Source organism: Notechis scutatus, chromosome 1 (assembly GCF_049901735.1).
Source record: "Notechis scutatus isolate UNSWTSFEM ecotype Mainland chromosome 1, rNotScu1.2, whole genome shotgun sequence".
Classification (NCBI taxonomy): domain Eukaryota; kingdom Metazoa; phylum Chordata; class Lepidosauria; order Squamata; family Elapidae; genus Notechis; species Notechis scutatus.
This window is the reverse complement of record NC_142009.1, coordinates 86,478,350-86,491,340: the sequence shown is the minus strand read 5'-3', so window position 1 is coordinate 86,491,340 and position 12,991 is coordinate 86,478,350. Positions and strand designations below refer to the sequence as shown.

At 35.3% G+C, this 12,991-nt stretch overlaps 1 protein-coding gene across 1 annotated transcript in view; it reads left to right on the top strand.

Annotated features, from left to right (window-relative positions):
• TAB2 (TGF-beta activated kinase 1 (MAP3K7) binding protein 2) overlaps positions 1 to 12,147 on the top strand; it is a 45,559-nt gene extending 33,412 nt beyond the window's left edge. The window contains exons 4-7 of the mRNA XM_026666236.2: positions 6,758 to 6,918; positions 7,441 to 7,534; positions 8,934 to 9,014; positions 10,069 to 12,147. Of these exons, the coding sequence (XP_026522021.1) occupies positions 6,758 to 6,918; positions 7,441 to 7,534; positions 8,934 to 9,014; positions 10,069 to 10,217 (485 nt within the window). The 3' untranslated portion in view covers positions 10,218 to 12,147. The remainder of the gene's footprint in view (positions 1 to 6,757; positions 6,919 to 7,440; positions 7,535 to 8,933; positions 9,015 to 10,068) is intronic.
• The last annotated feature ends 844 nt before the right edge of the window (positions 12,148 to 12,991 follow it).

Here is a 12,991-nt window from a genome sequence, read left to right as displayed (position 1 = left end):
TGTTGTACCAGATGACTGAGATTCAGATGGCCAGGATAGATGCACCACCTCTGTCTTTCTCCTGCCACAGATTATCAATAAGGGCAGTCAATGCTACCTTAGTACTATATCCCAGTCAGGTTTATTTTTATTAGACCAATACTATACATGTTTGTTTAGAGAGTCTTACTTAACGTCTTTTTAAGTCCCTGTGCTTGAGTTCATTGGCAGCATTTTCATTTGATGTTCCCTCTCCATTTTCTTTTTCCTTGCTTTATTTCTGTGTATTTTTCATCTTTTTAAATATTGACATAGTCATCAATGTGTGAAGCAGTTCTGCAGATCCCTGCATGTAAATGCTATACAGGTGATCCTCATCTAATAAACGCTTGTTCAGTAACCCATTGATGGTGCTAAATGAGTGGTACTTACAACTCTGCTCAAAGTTCTGGCTGATGCAGCATCCCTGTGGTCATGTGATAGTGATTCAGATGCTTGGTGACCAACTCGCAATGACAATGTCACAGCATCATGTCATCACCACTTGGGACCTTCACTGCTAGCTTCTGACAAAGTCAGTAAGGAAGCTAAAAAGAGGTCAAAAATGGTGACCACATCATACTATGCTTAATGATGTTGCAGGACTGCTGTCACTAAGCTGCACATTCATGTGATGGCATGCTTTACTCTACCACATTACTTAGGGGTGGAAATTGGTCCGAATTATCATTTCTAACTGAGAACTACCTGTATTATGCTTTGGCTTGGGACCATTCCAAGGCAAATGCCTGTAGCCATTGGTCAGTTTTTAGAAAGGTCCCTCCTTCAATGTTAGCATGCCCAAAATTGTAAACCAAAAGTTTAAGCATCTGAAATGGCCAGGAAATTTCAGTTTTATCAGTTATTTAATTTATCACATTAAGTCTAGTGTGGTTTATTGATTTTGAGGGTAATAAGCTGTGGTAACTGCTGAAAAGTAATTTGCAGGATAATGAGTCAAGATGATTACCTTCAAAACAGTTTTTGAGAATATCAAAGGAAAGAAAAGGTGAAAAATTAGTGTGAATTATAATCAGAAATATATCCCCTTTTACCTCAGCTTTTCTTGAGATCCTAATTCACATCAACAGAATAGAAAAGCTCATCTGTTTAACTGAGAATCAATATGATACAGTCATCAATTGTTAGACCCAGATTCCAGGCCACCATAAATCATGGAAATTCATTGGGTGATTTTGGGCTAGTCATTCTTTCTCTAACAAGGTTTGGTTGCCAGAAAAACTGGAAGAGTTAGTGTTATATAAAAGCCAGTTTGTTTCTGAAAGAAGTGTGGGATATAATAAATTAATAATCTTTTGCAGGATTGCCTTCATTCACATTTTTTACATTTATTGGTCTCAGCCTAAAAATAAACAGGCACCTAGATTAAGATGAACAAGGCAGACAGCCTGGAGGTCATTGTAGTTTCTTTCACTCTTACAAAATTCCTTGGTATATTCAATTAAGGAAAAGAGGCTAGTCTTTATGTAGGTAGGCATTTCACTTAATCTACTTAGCAAGATTGTAATTGGCTTTGTTTATTTATTCTTTTGGTAAATTGCCTGTCAGGGATCAAATTCAGCAAATGCAAATTGCTGCTTTTTGCTGCACGTAAAGGTAGTTGCTGACTATGAAAAGTAGAGGAAAGAAAGATTTGTGGGAGTTTCTTGACTGCATAACATTTTTGTTGCACTAAGTGACAAGGACATGCACAGAGTACAGTCATCCACATTCTGAGTATTTTATCCTCAGAAGTTTAACTTCAATATTACAAATGACAACTATAGAGACAGTATATATCCATGCCAATCAACATTTTACTTGTTGAGTTTATACAACTTGGATTATCAGTCCTTCTCTGTGAGGTACAGTAGTTCATGCACTTATACCAATCTTACGAATGAAGGCAAATGTACATGTCCCAGGATAATGCTGCAGGATTACCAGGACCATAGATTTTGTCTTCTGAGCTTTTGGACTCATGCTGTAACCCTTCTTCAGGGAACTTCTCTCTGCTAGACTGACCCAGTTTGGATCCTGTACCAATCTTCTATCTGATCATGTGCTTAATTGCTGCTTTCCTAGGAATACTCTGATTCCATGTTACCTTATCCAGCCTAAATGTGCTGTTAATTGCTTAAATTGGAAGAAAAATTATACATACAAGTTTAACCCAATAATAAACAGTAAGACAGCAGCCCAATCAAAGTGTTTGGAATGCTGAGAACAATACTTCCTGACATGCATTTGTACTGCTTTGAACCTTGAATAGGTTTTCAGGATGTAAACCGTACCAAGGTCAAAGCATTTTGCACATAGAATGCAGAGATGTATAATAAAATGAATATTAAAGTTCAAAAACAGTGTATCATTATCTTTGCATGCAACTTCACTGTGATTTATAAAACGTATTCTCTGTTAGACAGCACTGACTATAAACATAATAGTTTTAATGAAAATTTCTCTTTTTCTCTTTGTTACGATCCCAATGTCTGAGGGATATAAATGACAATTGACTAGGACATTGGAATGTATTCTATTTCTGATGGTCCTCAAGTACATATTCTCTCAAAATATGTCACTTGGTGGAATTATCTGTGTTTGGCCATTGACTCTTGCTCTGGTAAGGACTGTCTTATGATACTGAATGAAATCCAGTGTCACATATTTTTCTATTTAGAAGGCCATTTTATTTTTTCACCAACCATTGCAACAACCTGGTGTTTGCAAGTGATTCAAAATCAGGGCCTTAATATCCAAAACTCTTTGTCTGAATATTGTCTTGGCCTTGTCTGACTGAGGATAGATAATAAGCCGTAATGCGAGATGATTTGGAGAAATTGATTGATCCATATGGTATGTTGTAGTAAGTCCATCTGTTCTGGCATATTTTTGATAGTTGTTGGGCTCCATTGAGAGAATTGTCAGCTAATAATTAAAGGCTTTAATTGCTGTTAGACCACAAATTAACTGAGTATCTGTTTCAGCTCTTACTGCTAAAGCAGGTGTATTCTTGTTGGTCCCTACAACCGTACTTAAAAAGTGTGCTTGCTCAAATAATAGAGGCACTCAATAGGCCCACAGATCTGTACCAATACCTGTTAATGTTGGTACAAGTTTTGTCTTGTGGACCTTTAAAATGAGGAGCAGAGAGCTTTGACGGTTGTGACCAAGTAATTTATTTAGTAGCTTTGAGATTGTTGTTGCTTTTATAAAAAAATGTTTGAAGTGGTTGGCCCAAGACCCTGTATTTATAAAAAATATTCCTATGTGTGAGAAGGAGTCTATTTGCTTTATAGGTTCTTCTTCTAAATGCCAATTGTGTTTGGGCCATCTTTTTCCAAAAACCATTACTTTGGGTTTATTAATATTAAAAAAAAAAAATAGAAGTGCAGTAGGAACCAAATTTCCCCATCAATCTTTTCAGGCATGCTTGGAACTATGCTATCAGAACCATGTCATCTGCATACAAAAGGATATTGATGTGCCTTTTAAAGTTCTTTGGCATGTGAACATCTGTAGAATGGAGGAATTCTGGGATGTTGTTAATATAAAGTTTTAAAAACTTTGTTGTTTAACTTGGGGCCAAAGTAGATTCTTGTCTAATACTTTTATAAGTGGATACTCTGGGTGAGAGAGCCATTTATTCCAGCATGGACTTTCAGGTATGTATTTGTAGAGGGCCTTCACCAGGTATAGAAATCTAGGTTCCATATGTAGCTTGGCAATAAGATGTCTCTATTTATGGAATCTAATGCAGCACTGAGATGTATGAAATATGTAAACATATTTGCAATTTGTTGTGCATTTGGTAATAATATGGTACAGAATATGGGTGTCTTAACTCGCCGCATCATGATGTGATGTTTCGTGACATTTTCCCCATTCACGGAGTTGGAGTGGGCATGGCCTGCGTGTGATACATCCGGCCTGCAGGCCGCCAGTTTGACACCCCTGGTATAGAATAAATCAATGATCTATTGTCGAGTCCCAACTCTGAATGTGGCCTATACTTCTGCTAATATATTCTTCTCACTTGCCATTCTTTTGCTTTCTTCAAGAGATGTTTTGCATTTTTGCTGTTATATCAGTAAGGCATTTCAGTCTGTAATGGATGGGAGGATCTTCCTTGTTTTCTTTTTCGTTTATGGAAAGTATAATGAAAAGTTGTTTGCCAGCCTAACTCTCTTAAACATAATCTCCTTGGGGCTCGCTCCTAAATTTGCATGCTGTTGTATGCCATGATTTGAAGCCTGGTAGGTGAATATCTTCATTAAAGGTAAAGTAAAAGTATCCCCTGTCCAGTTAATTCTGACTCTAGGGAACAATGCTCATCTCCGTTTCTTAGCCAAAAGACCCAGCATTGTCCGAAGACTCTTCTGTGATCATGTGGCCAACATGACTATATGCTGAGGTGCATGGAATGCTGTTACCTTCCCATTGAAGTGGTACCTATTTATCTACTTGCATTTGCATGCTTTTGAACTGCTAGGTGGGCAGGAGTTCTAGGGCAAATAACATGAGCTCACCCGCCTTCATGGCACTCCGGTTTCAAACTTGGGCTGTCAGCTTTTCAGCTGACAAACTCAGCATCTTTAACCACTGAGCCAATCGCACCCCCCTTGAATATCTTCATTACCAGTGGTTAACCATGTCTCTTGGAATGTTATGATGTTGAACTTGAAAAGGAATTCCAACAAATCTCCATTTGACATTTTATTGCATCCGGTTATATTCCCTGTCAGTAGCTGAATAAAACTTGTTTATTGTCAGAAGGGGTAGTTGGTGATGTAATTCAAGTCTGTGGTTGAATAGTATGACTCATGCTCTATAGGTGAGATGAGATCCAAAATTTCTTCAGTATGTAGGAAAGCAGATTGGTTGTAATTTGGCCCACCTCTGCCACTCTTTTGCTGCTGTATAGAATCAGGTAGGTTTTGTAATGTTTGCACACAGAATAATGAACATTAGAAAGTTATTGTTTCATGTTTATATCATTGGCCAGAGGAGTTGTCTCAGCCCTGGATGGTTATTCTTCCTGCCTCAGGGGATACCTTTGTCATTATTTTCTGTGGTTCATGGAGTAAAGGTTTGCTTGGAAAGCTGGAGTGTATGCTAGTTTGTGTTAGACTGCAGATATCCATCTCATGTTCCTGGTGAAGCCTGCCACCTTGTTCCCAGGATTTTAGACCATCAAAACCTTCCTGTTGTCTGTCAATAGCATCCAATTTTTCATTCTTTGAAATTTGGAGTTTGCATCCATTCTGAGGCACTCTTGTGTTGATGATCAGCTTATCTAGATTCCCCTAAGAGGAAGGGGTATCTAGTTAATAATCTGTTGGATTGCTTAAAATACATTTCATTCAATTGCATTTACATCAGTGCTGTTTCAGCATTTAGGCTAATCCAGTTTTCGGTCAATTTTCAAAAGACCTCATAGTGCTTTTAATTAAGATGTGGTTCCCAAAGCTTTACTTTCTTTGTTAAAATGTTGAGCTTTAAGCTACAAGCAGATTAAACTGAAGCAATTATTTGAAAATAATTAAACATAGATGTAAGAAATTTCTTTGTTTTTATGTTTCTTATAAAGAGGACTATAAATTTTCATTAAAAATTCACAAAAGTAGGGTGTTTTTTAATGTAATGAGGTAAAACAAGCTCTGAGAGATTCATCAGCACTATCCTATTTGTAGCTCTAACCACCTTTCTTACTACTACAATAATATGAAAGAATTTGAGATACAGTTAGGGTTTAGTTTTTGTTTCATTTTGTTGACATGATAAGGTCATAATCTACTTTGAGAAAGCTTAGGAGAAATTGATCACAAATGTTTGGATAACTAGGATAAGGTTCTAGTTGGTTCCTGCTGGCAGAGAGAAACTGATTGGGAAGAATAATCAGTTAGGATTTGTAATGGGCATTGGAGAGTGAAAACTGAAATGGTGGGTAGAAGATGTGGACTGTTTAGAGAGACAAGAGATGAAGAAACTTCATAGCATATATGTGGTTATCACCAAGACCACCTTCTCACAACTATTTTCATCTACAATAAGAAAAGCAGAAGGGGGCTCCCTTCAAGCCATTTCATCAATGTCCCCTCAGGTCTTCTCAATCACCTCTTCTCTTCTTTAGAACAGCTGAGATCCCACTGAGATACTCTTACTCCAATCCTGCTGGGTTTTAGGAAGTTTTAGGAAACAATTTTTTTTTTCAGCAAGCCTTAAGGGCAGATGTCCTATTCCTTTTGTAGTGTGATATTTATTTTCAACAGAATTTTTGATTTAGAATTATGATTCAGATTGTGGTTTATCATTATTTATGTATAATTCTTAATTGAGAAAATAGGAGATGTAAACCATCTGTAGTTGATAATAATTGAAATGACATATAAATTAATAAATAAAATAGGAAAGGGAGTGGGCTATAATTTGGTGAATAAGACTATATGGAAGCTTGTTCTTTATAGATTAGAAAATTAACTAAGGAAGCCAAAGCCAGCAAAGTTTAAATTTTATATATTGATTAATTTAATAATGCACTTTGAAATTATAATAATTAGATTGTTATAAGCTTGGTTTTTATGGTTTTTGTAAGTCATTATTTATGTGTCCCTATATTTCATATTGGACAAACTGGGAAATTATCATATAATTGTTTGTCCTAGGACTGCACTGGGTTAAAACAAATGCTGTGAAGAGAACATTAAATTGGTTAAGATGGTATCTTAATGTTCTTCAGCTTTACTAGTACATCAGAAGGCTAGGATGGAACGGCTTCAACGAGAACTTGAGATTCAAAAGAAAAAGCTGGATAAACTAAAATCAGAAGTCAATGAAATGGAGAATAATCTAACACGAAGGCGGCTGAAAAGATCAAATTCTGCTTCCCAAATTCCTTCAGTAAGTCATCATTTCTGAAGATACAGAATAATCCAGTATTACCATAAAATTAATATAAAACAAATCAAAAGAGCAGTTTTTAAGCATACAATCTGCAGGATACATGGTGAGCAACTACTAATTGAGAAATATGGTAATATTCAGAAAATAGATTCAAGAAAATTAAGTCATATGGAGCAGTTTTTCAGTCATTTTTGCTTAAACTGTCTTACCTCTGTCATTATCAAGCCTGTTCTTGATATAATTATTCCTAGGTAATATGTCTTTTATCTAGCTTTATTTTTTTCTGGAGCTTTCATTTATTAAAAACTAAAATTTATTTCGGTATATAAGATTATGATTATGTGATCTAGGTAGTCATTAATTTGATTTCCAAATATTTAATTGGTTTTCAGCATACCTGAAAGGTTGTCTAAACTGCTTAAAACTATTAAAATGATTATATAATTCTAATGATACCATCATCAACCAATAACTATGTCTTGTTATTATAGCCATGAAACTAATAATTGTGTTTTTCAGCTTGAAGAAATGCAACAGTTAAGAAGTTGTAACAGACAGCTTCAAATAGACATAGATTGCCTAACCAAAGAAATTGATCTTTTTCAAGCAAGAGGTATTGTATTAGAAATATGAGCAATCTTTTTAACTTTTAGTATGCAGGGTTCGAGGACTGTGCACACTTTGAAAATTACTATGCTTTTTGCTTCAAGAGAGCAAAGCTTTATCAAAATAACCAATTTTTTTCAGACCTCTACTGAAGAAAAAGCTGCTGCTGCTTTAAGAGTTGCATTAATTAACAAGTGGCTTCCTTAGAGCAGTGCTATAGTAGACTTCCTAATTGGAAGCACCAAAGCACTTCTGTAGTGAAAGGATTCAATTTGATGTAATTAACGGTGCTTTATAATAAAATGAAAATCCTTAGCTGTGTTACCTTTTATTTCCTCTGTTTCAGGTTTTTTTTCGGGGGGGTGGTAAAAATTTAAAATCACATTTATTTGAGGAGGGAGAAAAATAAACAACTTAGCACAACTTAACAAAAAGAAATTACTAATATGTGGCCATATTCTATTGTGCACAGAGATCTAATTCAGTCCCTGCACTTAGATGCAGTGCTGAGACTTAGCTTAGCCTTCATTTTGAAGCACCCTCAGAATTTGGGATGGAGGAGAAAGAGGATATATGTTCTAAAAAAAAGTCCTACTAAAAATCAGACGTTAATTAAATTGTGTCCGAATCAAATTAAAATTGGTCTTTTTACTATTTCAGAATAATGTACAGGATACCAGTTGGATACGCTTTGTAATTTCCTTGTTTCATAATCATAGATATATCCCTGGAAAAAATGGATCAAATATTTGCATTTTTCCAGTCTCTTTATCACTAAAAGAATTCCTCTTTTGGGTATATTAAAAGTGCAATAAAGTAAATTGAAATTAATACGTTGTAGTAATTGGAATGTGGCCAAGCAAAACTTAGTGTTACTGTATTTTGATTATTTCAAAATACAGTAATACCAAATATCAGTATAATTCTTTCTTAAATTCAAATAAGATAATACACTGACTAGATACTCAGGATGGGGTTACCCACTGTTGTGTCTATATTCTTAATTCTCAGTTTTAAATTTGCTCTGTTTTTATTAGAAATTCTACCACACTACAGCAAAATCCCAGAGGGGAAAAAATTAGGGTGAGGTTAATAATTAGGCTATTTTATCTATGAACAAATTTTTATACTTTTTAGTGAAAACTCTTAAAGTCACCTTGATTATCTTTCTCTTTGAAATAAATATTTTCTCCCCCATCCCCTTTGTATTATAATGTAGATGGTAGGTATGGGCTCATATATGAATATACAAAGCTGATTGATCTTATTAAATGGCCTCAGAACTTTCTTTTAAAACAAAGGAAAGCTATGCAATGTTACCAGTAATAACCATAAATACCCCACCGCTTCAGTTTTAATTGCCTTTTTTCTCCTAGCTCTGTATGATGTATGCTTCTTTTTTTCAGGACCACATTTTAATCCCAGTGCCATCCATAATTTTTATGACAATATTGGATTTCTAGGTCCTGTGGCACCAAAACCCAAAGGTAGTGCTAGTAATTTTTTTTCTTTTCAAATTATCACTGATATCAAACTTTATCATTTAACTTATTTTAGTTCATAATATTTGTAATCTATTGTTGGTAAAAAAACTGTTGGAGGTCTGTAGCATACAAATATTAACCCATCATATTCATTTACTGTGCTTGTTCTTGTTTGTTCTTTCTTTTTCTTGCATCATCCCATTTTTTAAAGACAGGAGCTATGCATTCACACATGCTGGGACATTTGATTTCTCTTTAATTTTAAATATAAGAACTGAAAAATTATCTTGGGATGCGCATACATACTCTTTTTCCCCAAAGACTGTATTTTGTTAGTATTTATGGTGCTATGTTCTCTTTCTGATCTATCTCTGTCTTTCTTGGAAGACTGAAAATGAGAGACAGATAGATCTTAACAGAAAACTCAACCCTCTTGAAAAAGCATTGCCTTTCCCCCAATTTCTCCAAACCAGGGGTACACCAGCATTTCTTTTGCACCTCTCCCCAAAGGAAGTGGGGACCTTTCATGTTTTTTCAGAATTTGGGATATAAAATCTTAAAGCATTTGATTTGGCACTTTTAAAACAACCATTAAAAAAAACAAATCCTTTAGCATGCTGCACAGTTTCATATGACTTTGAAGCTAGAAAAACTGGGAGGCAAATACCTAAAACCAAGAAAAGAAAGAGGGAAATATGTCAAGTACTAGCAATTTGTTTTACTACAAGAATGCCCAGTACATTTCAAACAAGATCCTTTGTCAAGGGCCCTACATACTCTTTTTTTTTCCCATGGCTCTTGAACTTGCATATTTCTCACCTTGCATATATAGTAATTTATTTGCTCTTGAATTATGAGTTGGACTTTAAAATCACAGTAGTGGAAATAATATTTGAAAGTTTTAACATGTAATCACTGCTGCTTACATAGAATCTGCTTGGGTCAGATGGGTGGTTATATAAATTTGTTTATTAAATAAAAATTGGAAAGGGGGGGACATACATTTATTTTCTTCAGCTATTCATATTTGACCATTCTTTTTTCCCTCCCACCTCAGCTGATCAAAAATCCGTGGTCAAAACACCAAAGACTGTTCCAGATACTGAAGAAGATGAGGGAGCTCAGTGGAATTGTACAGCTTGTACTTTTTTAAATCACCCAGCCTTAAATCGTTGCGAACAGTGTGAGATGCCCAGGCATTTCTGAGCCAGGGAGGCTCACTTATCTTCTGTAAACTATTGCTGACTATTGTGTCATTTCCTTGGGATAAATAATCATGTATGCATAGGATTTTGCAAAATTGAACACGTGACAAGGTTTATTAGTAATGTTAAATGTCATGACACAGAGATAATACCTCAGTCTTGTGCTGCAGGCAGCTGGAACTTCACCGGCTGGAAGGTGATCTCCTGAAAGAACTTGGTTGCCAGCTGCCTGACATGTACAGTATTACTAGATGCCCGTAAGAATAACTCTCACCAGGTTCAGTGCTTTGGTGTTCCCAACAGCCTTTCTCCACAGATGTCACTACTGAATTTTGACAGGGGAAGGAATTAGATTCATAGCTTTTTTTGTTTTTGTAAAGCTTTCAGTAAAACACTACATTCACAGAAGAAATGAAAAAGGAACAAATTGAAACTATTTGCTGCCACAGAGGGCCCAGGAATTATAGAAGAATTTCAGAAATGTAGAGGTACTCTTCATCTTGTCTTCTGGAAAGCAGTTCCACATTGTGAAGACAAAAAAAAATCCATCCAATCATCTGAAGATGAAAAAAGAAAACTGCATGCTCTGTCTGTACCATAGTCTCCGTGAAATACCCCCAAGGCTTTTCCTACTGTACATAGTTCTAGAATCTTCTTTAAATGACTTTTCTTCACCTTTTATTATTTCTTGTATTTCTTAATGTATAGTGTAATAGTTGTTGTTAACTTTCTTTCCCCCTTTAAGTGATTATGCACGATTGTGATCCCTTTGTGTTAAAAAAAAAAAAAGTTTTTGATCTGAGAGAAGCCGTGCCTTAAAACAGCGTTCTTGACAATGCACAAACTAGCTCTTGTCTGCCTCTTCTGTATGTTGCTCTTGTAAATGCTGGTAATCTGTGAAGACCTGCAGATGCAGCCTGTAAAAATGCAGGAAACGTCTGTGCTTCTAGTTCACTCAGGACACTGATTTTTACGGTGGGTGACACCTGGCGTAATATTCTGCATGGCAAACAAAAGCACAAGAGAAATTGAGTCCCACCCCCCAGCATACCTGCCTCTGATAGGCGTGCTTCATTTGCTGGGCATCTTTAAAACTCTCCAGAAATAAAAAATACTGGGACTGGGTGGGAGAGAAACATATTTGAGTACACAGAAATAGCAGAAAATATGAATATGCTCATTGTTGACAGCCAGTTCTTAAAACCCGATTTGGTGGAAAATAGCAATAATTGGAATCATTTGAAAGAGAGCCTGGAAAATAGAAAACAAGCAGACTTGAAGCCATGCCAAGCATCTCTCTCTTTTTTTTTTTTTATGTCCTTGTTTATGAGGAAATCTATTCAGGTGATTAGAAAACTTTGAATTGAAACCAAGATCATGTTTTTTTTATTTTTGCTCTCCTGCATAAATGATATGTCATCTCTCTGATTGAGGTGGGAAGAAGCAATGAACAGCAAAACTGTTATTATGTATCTGCTCAGAATTAAGTGCCGTTATGTTCAGTGAGACTTACTCCAAGGTAAGTGGATATACTATTTCAGCCTAAATGTAGCGAGAGACAAAGTAGACTGTCACCCACTGTAAACATTTGCCGGTGGACATCTTTAACAGCAATTTTACAAGTGGTTTATGAAAATATACAGATGCCTTTGTTTTAAAGGCTTTGCATTTTTTTAAACATGGGAATTAAATTAGTATCCCAAGTAATCAGTAAATCCAAAGTCCTTGAATTGAATGCATTATGTTATTAAAAAAAAAAGTGTTCTTTTTCAGCTTCATCTGCAGTTGTGAAGATTGATAAATGAATTTTTACCTGTTTTATTAATAAAACATAATTTGGATATCTTGAGTTGATGGTTTTGTGATTTAGGTGGGTTAACTGTCTTTGTAACAGATAAGTTATTTATAAAAATTAAAAAAATATATTGTAACATCCGTTTTGTGTCTTTTTAACTGGAGATAACATGGTTTGCTGTAGATATTCCTTAAATAATTGGTCAGTGCATGTCAGTCAATACATGATGATTCTGATTTCAAATTCAGACCCTGAAGGCTCTTTTTTAGGTCTAAAATCCAGAGCATAATTGCAAAATTAACCCTTGTTCAAATGTTACCACAGATACTTTTTAAGAAAATAATCTGTTTGGTATCTTATATTTACAGTTACTAAGATGTAACTTTAGTAAGCATTCTGGCACAATCTTTAATGCTTATTTTTATCTTTTATATATTAATATAGGTAGTTCTCAACTTACAACCATTCATTTAACAATGATTCAAAGTTGTTGAATCATCGGAAAAAGCATTTTACAACCTGTCCTTGCACTTACGATCATCATAACACTTCTGTGGTCACATGATTACAATTCATGGTCTTGGCAATCTGCTCACTTGCGACCAGTTGCAGCATCCTGCAGTTACATAATCACAATTTGTTACTTTCTCAACCAGTTTCTCACTAGCAAACTAAATTTTCTTAAATTAAAACTGCAAGGTTTGCTTGTCAACCATGTAATTCGCTTAATGACTGCAATAAAATTGGGTTTGGTCCCATGATAACCGACTTTACAACTGCACCAACTTATTGTGGAAGTTCTGGTCCCAATTGTGATGGTAAGCCAAGGGTTACTTGTATGGAAGTTATAAATGAATCACTTCCTTTGGTTAGTAAATCCTTATAAGAATCAGCACTGCCTGGGATAATGACAAATATAGAGAATTATAGAATGAAATTTCAAAATGAGCACTTTTGTTATAGGGAATATAAGAGCTCAT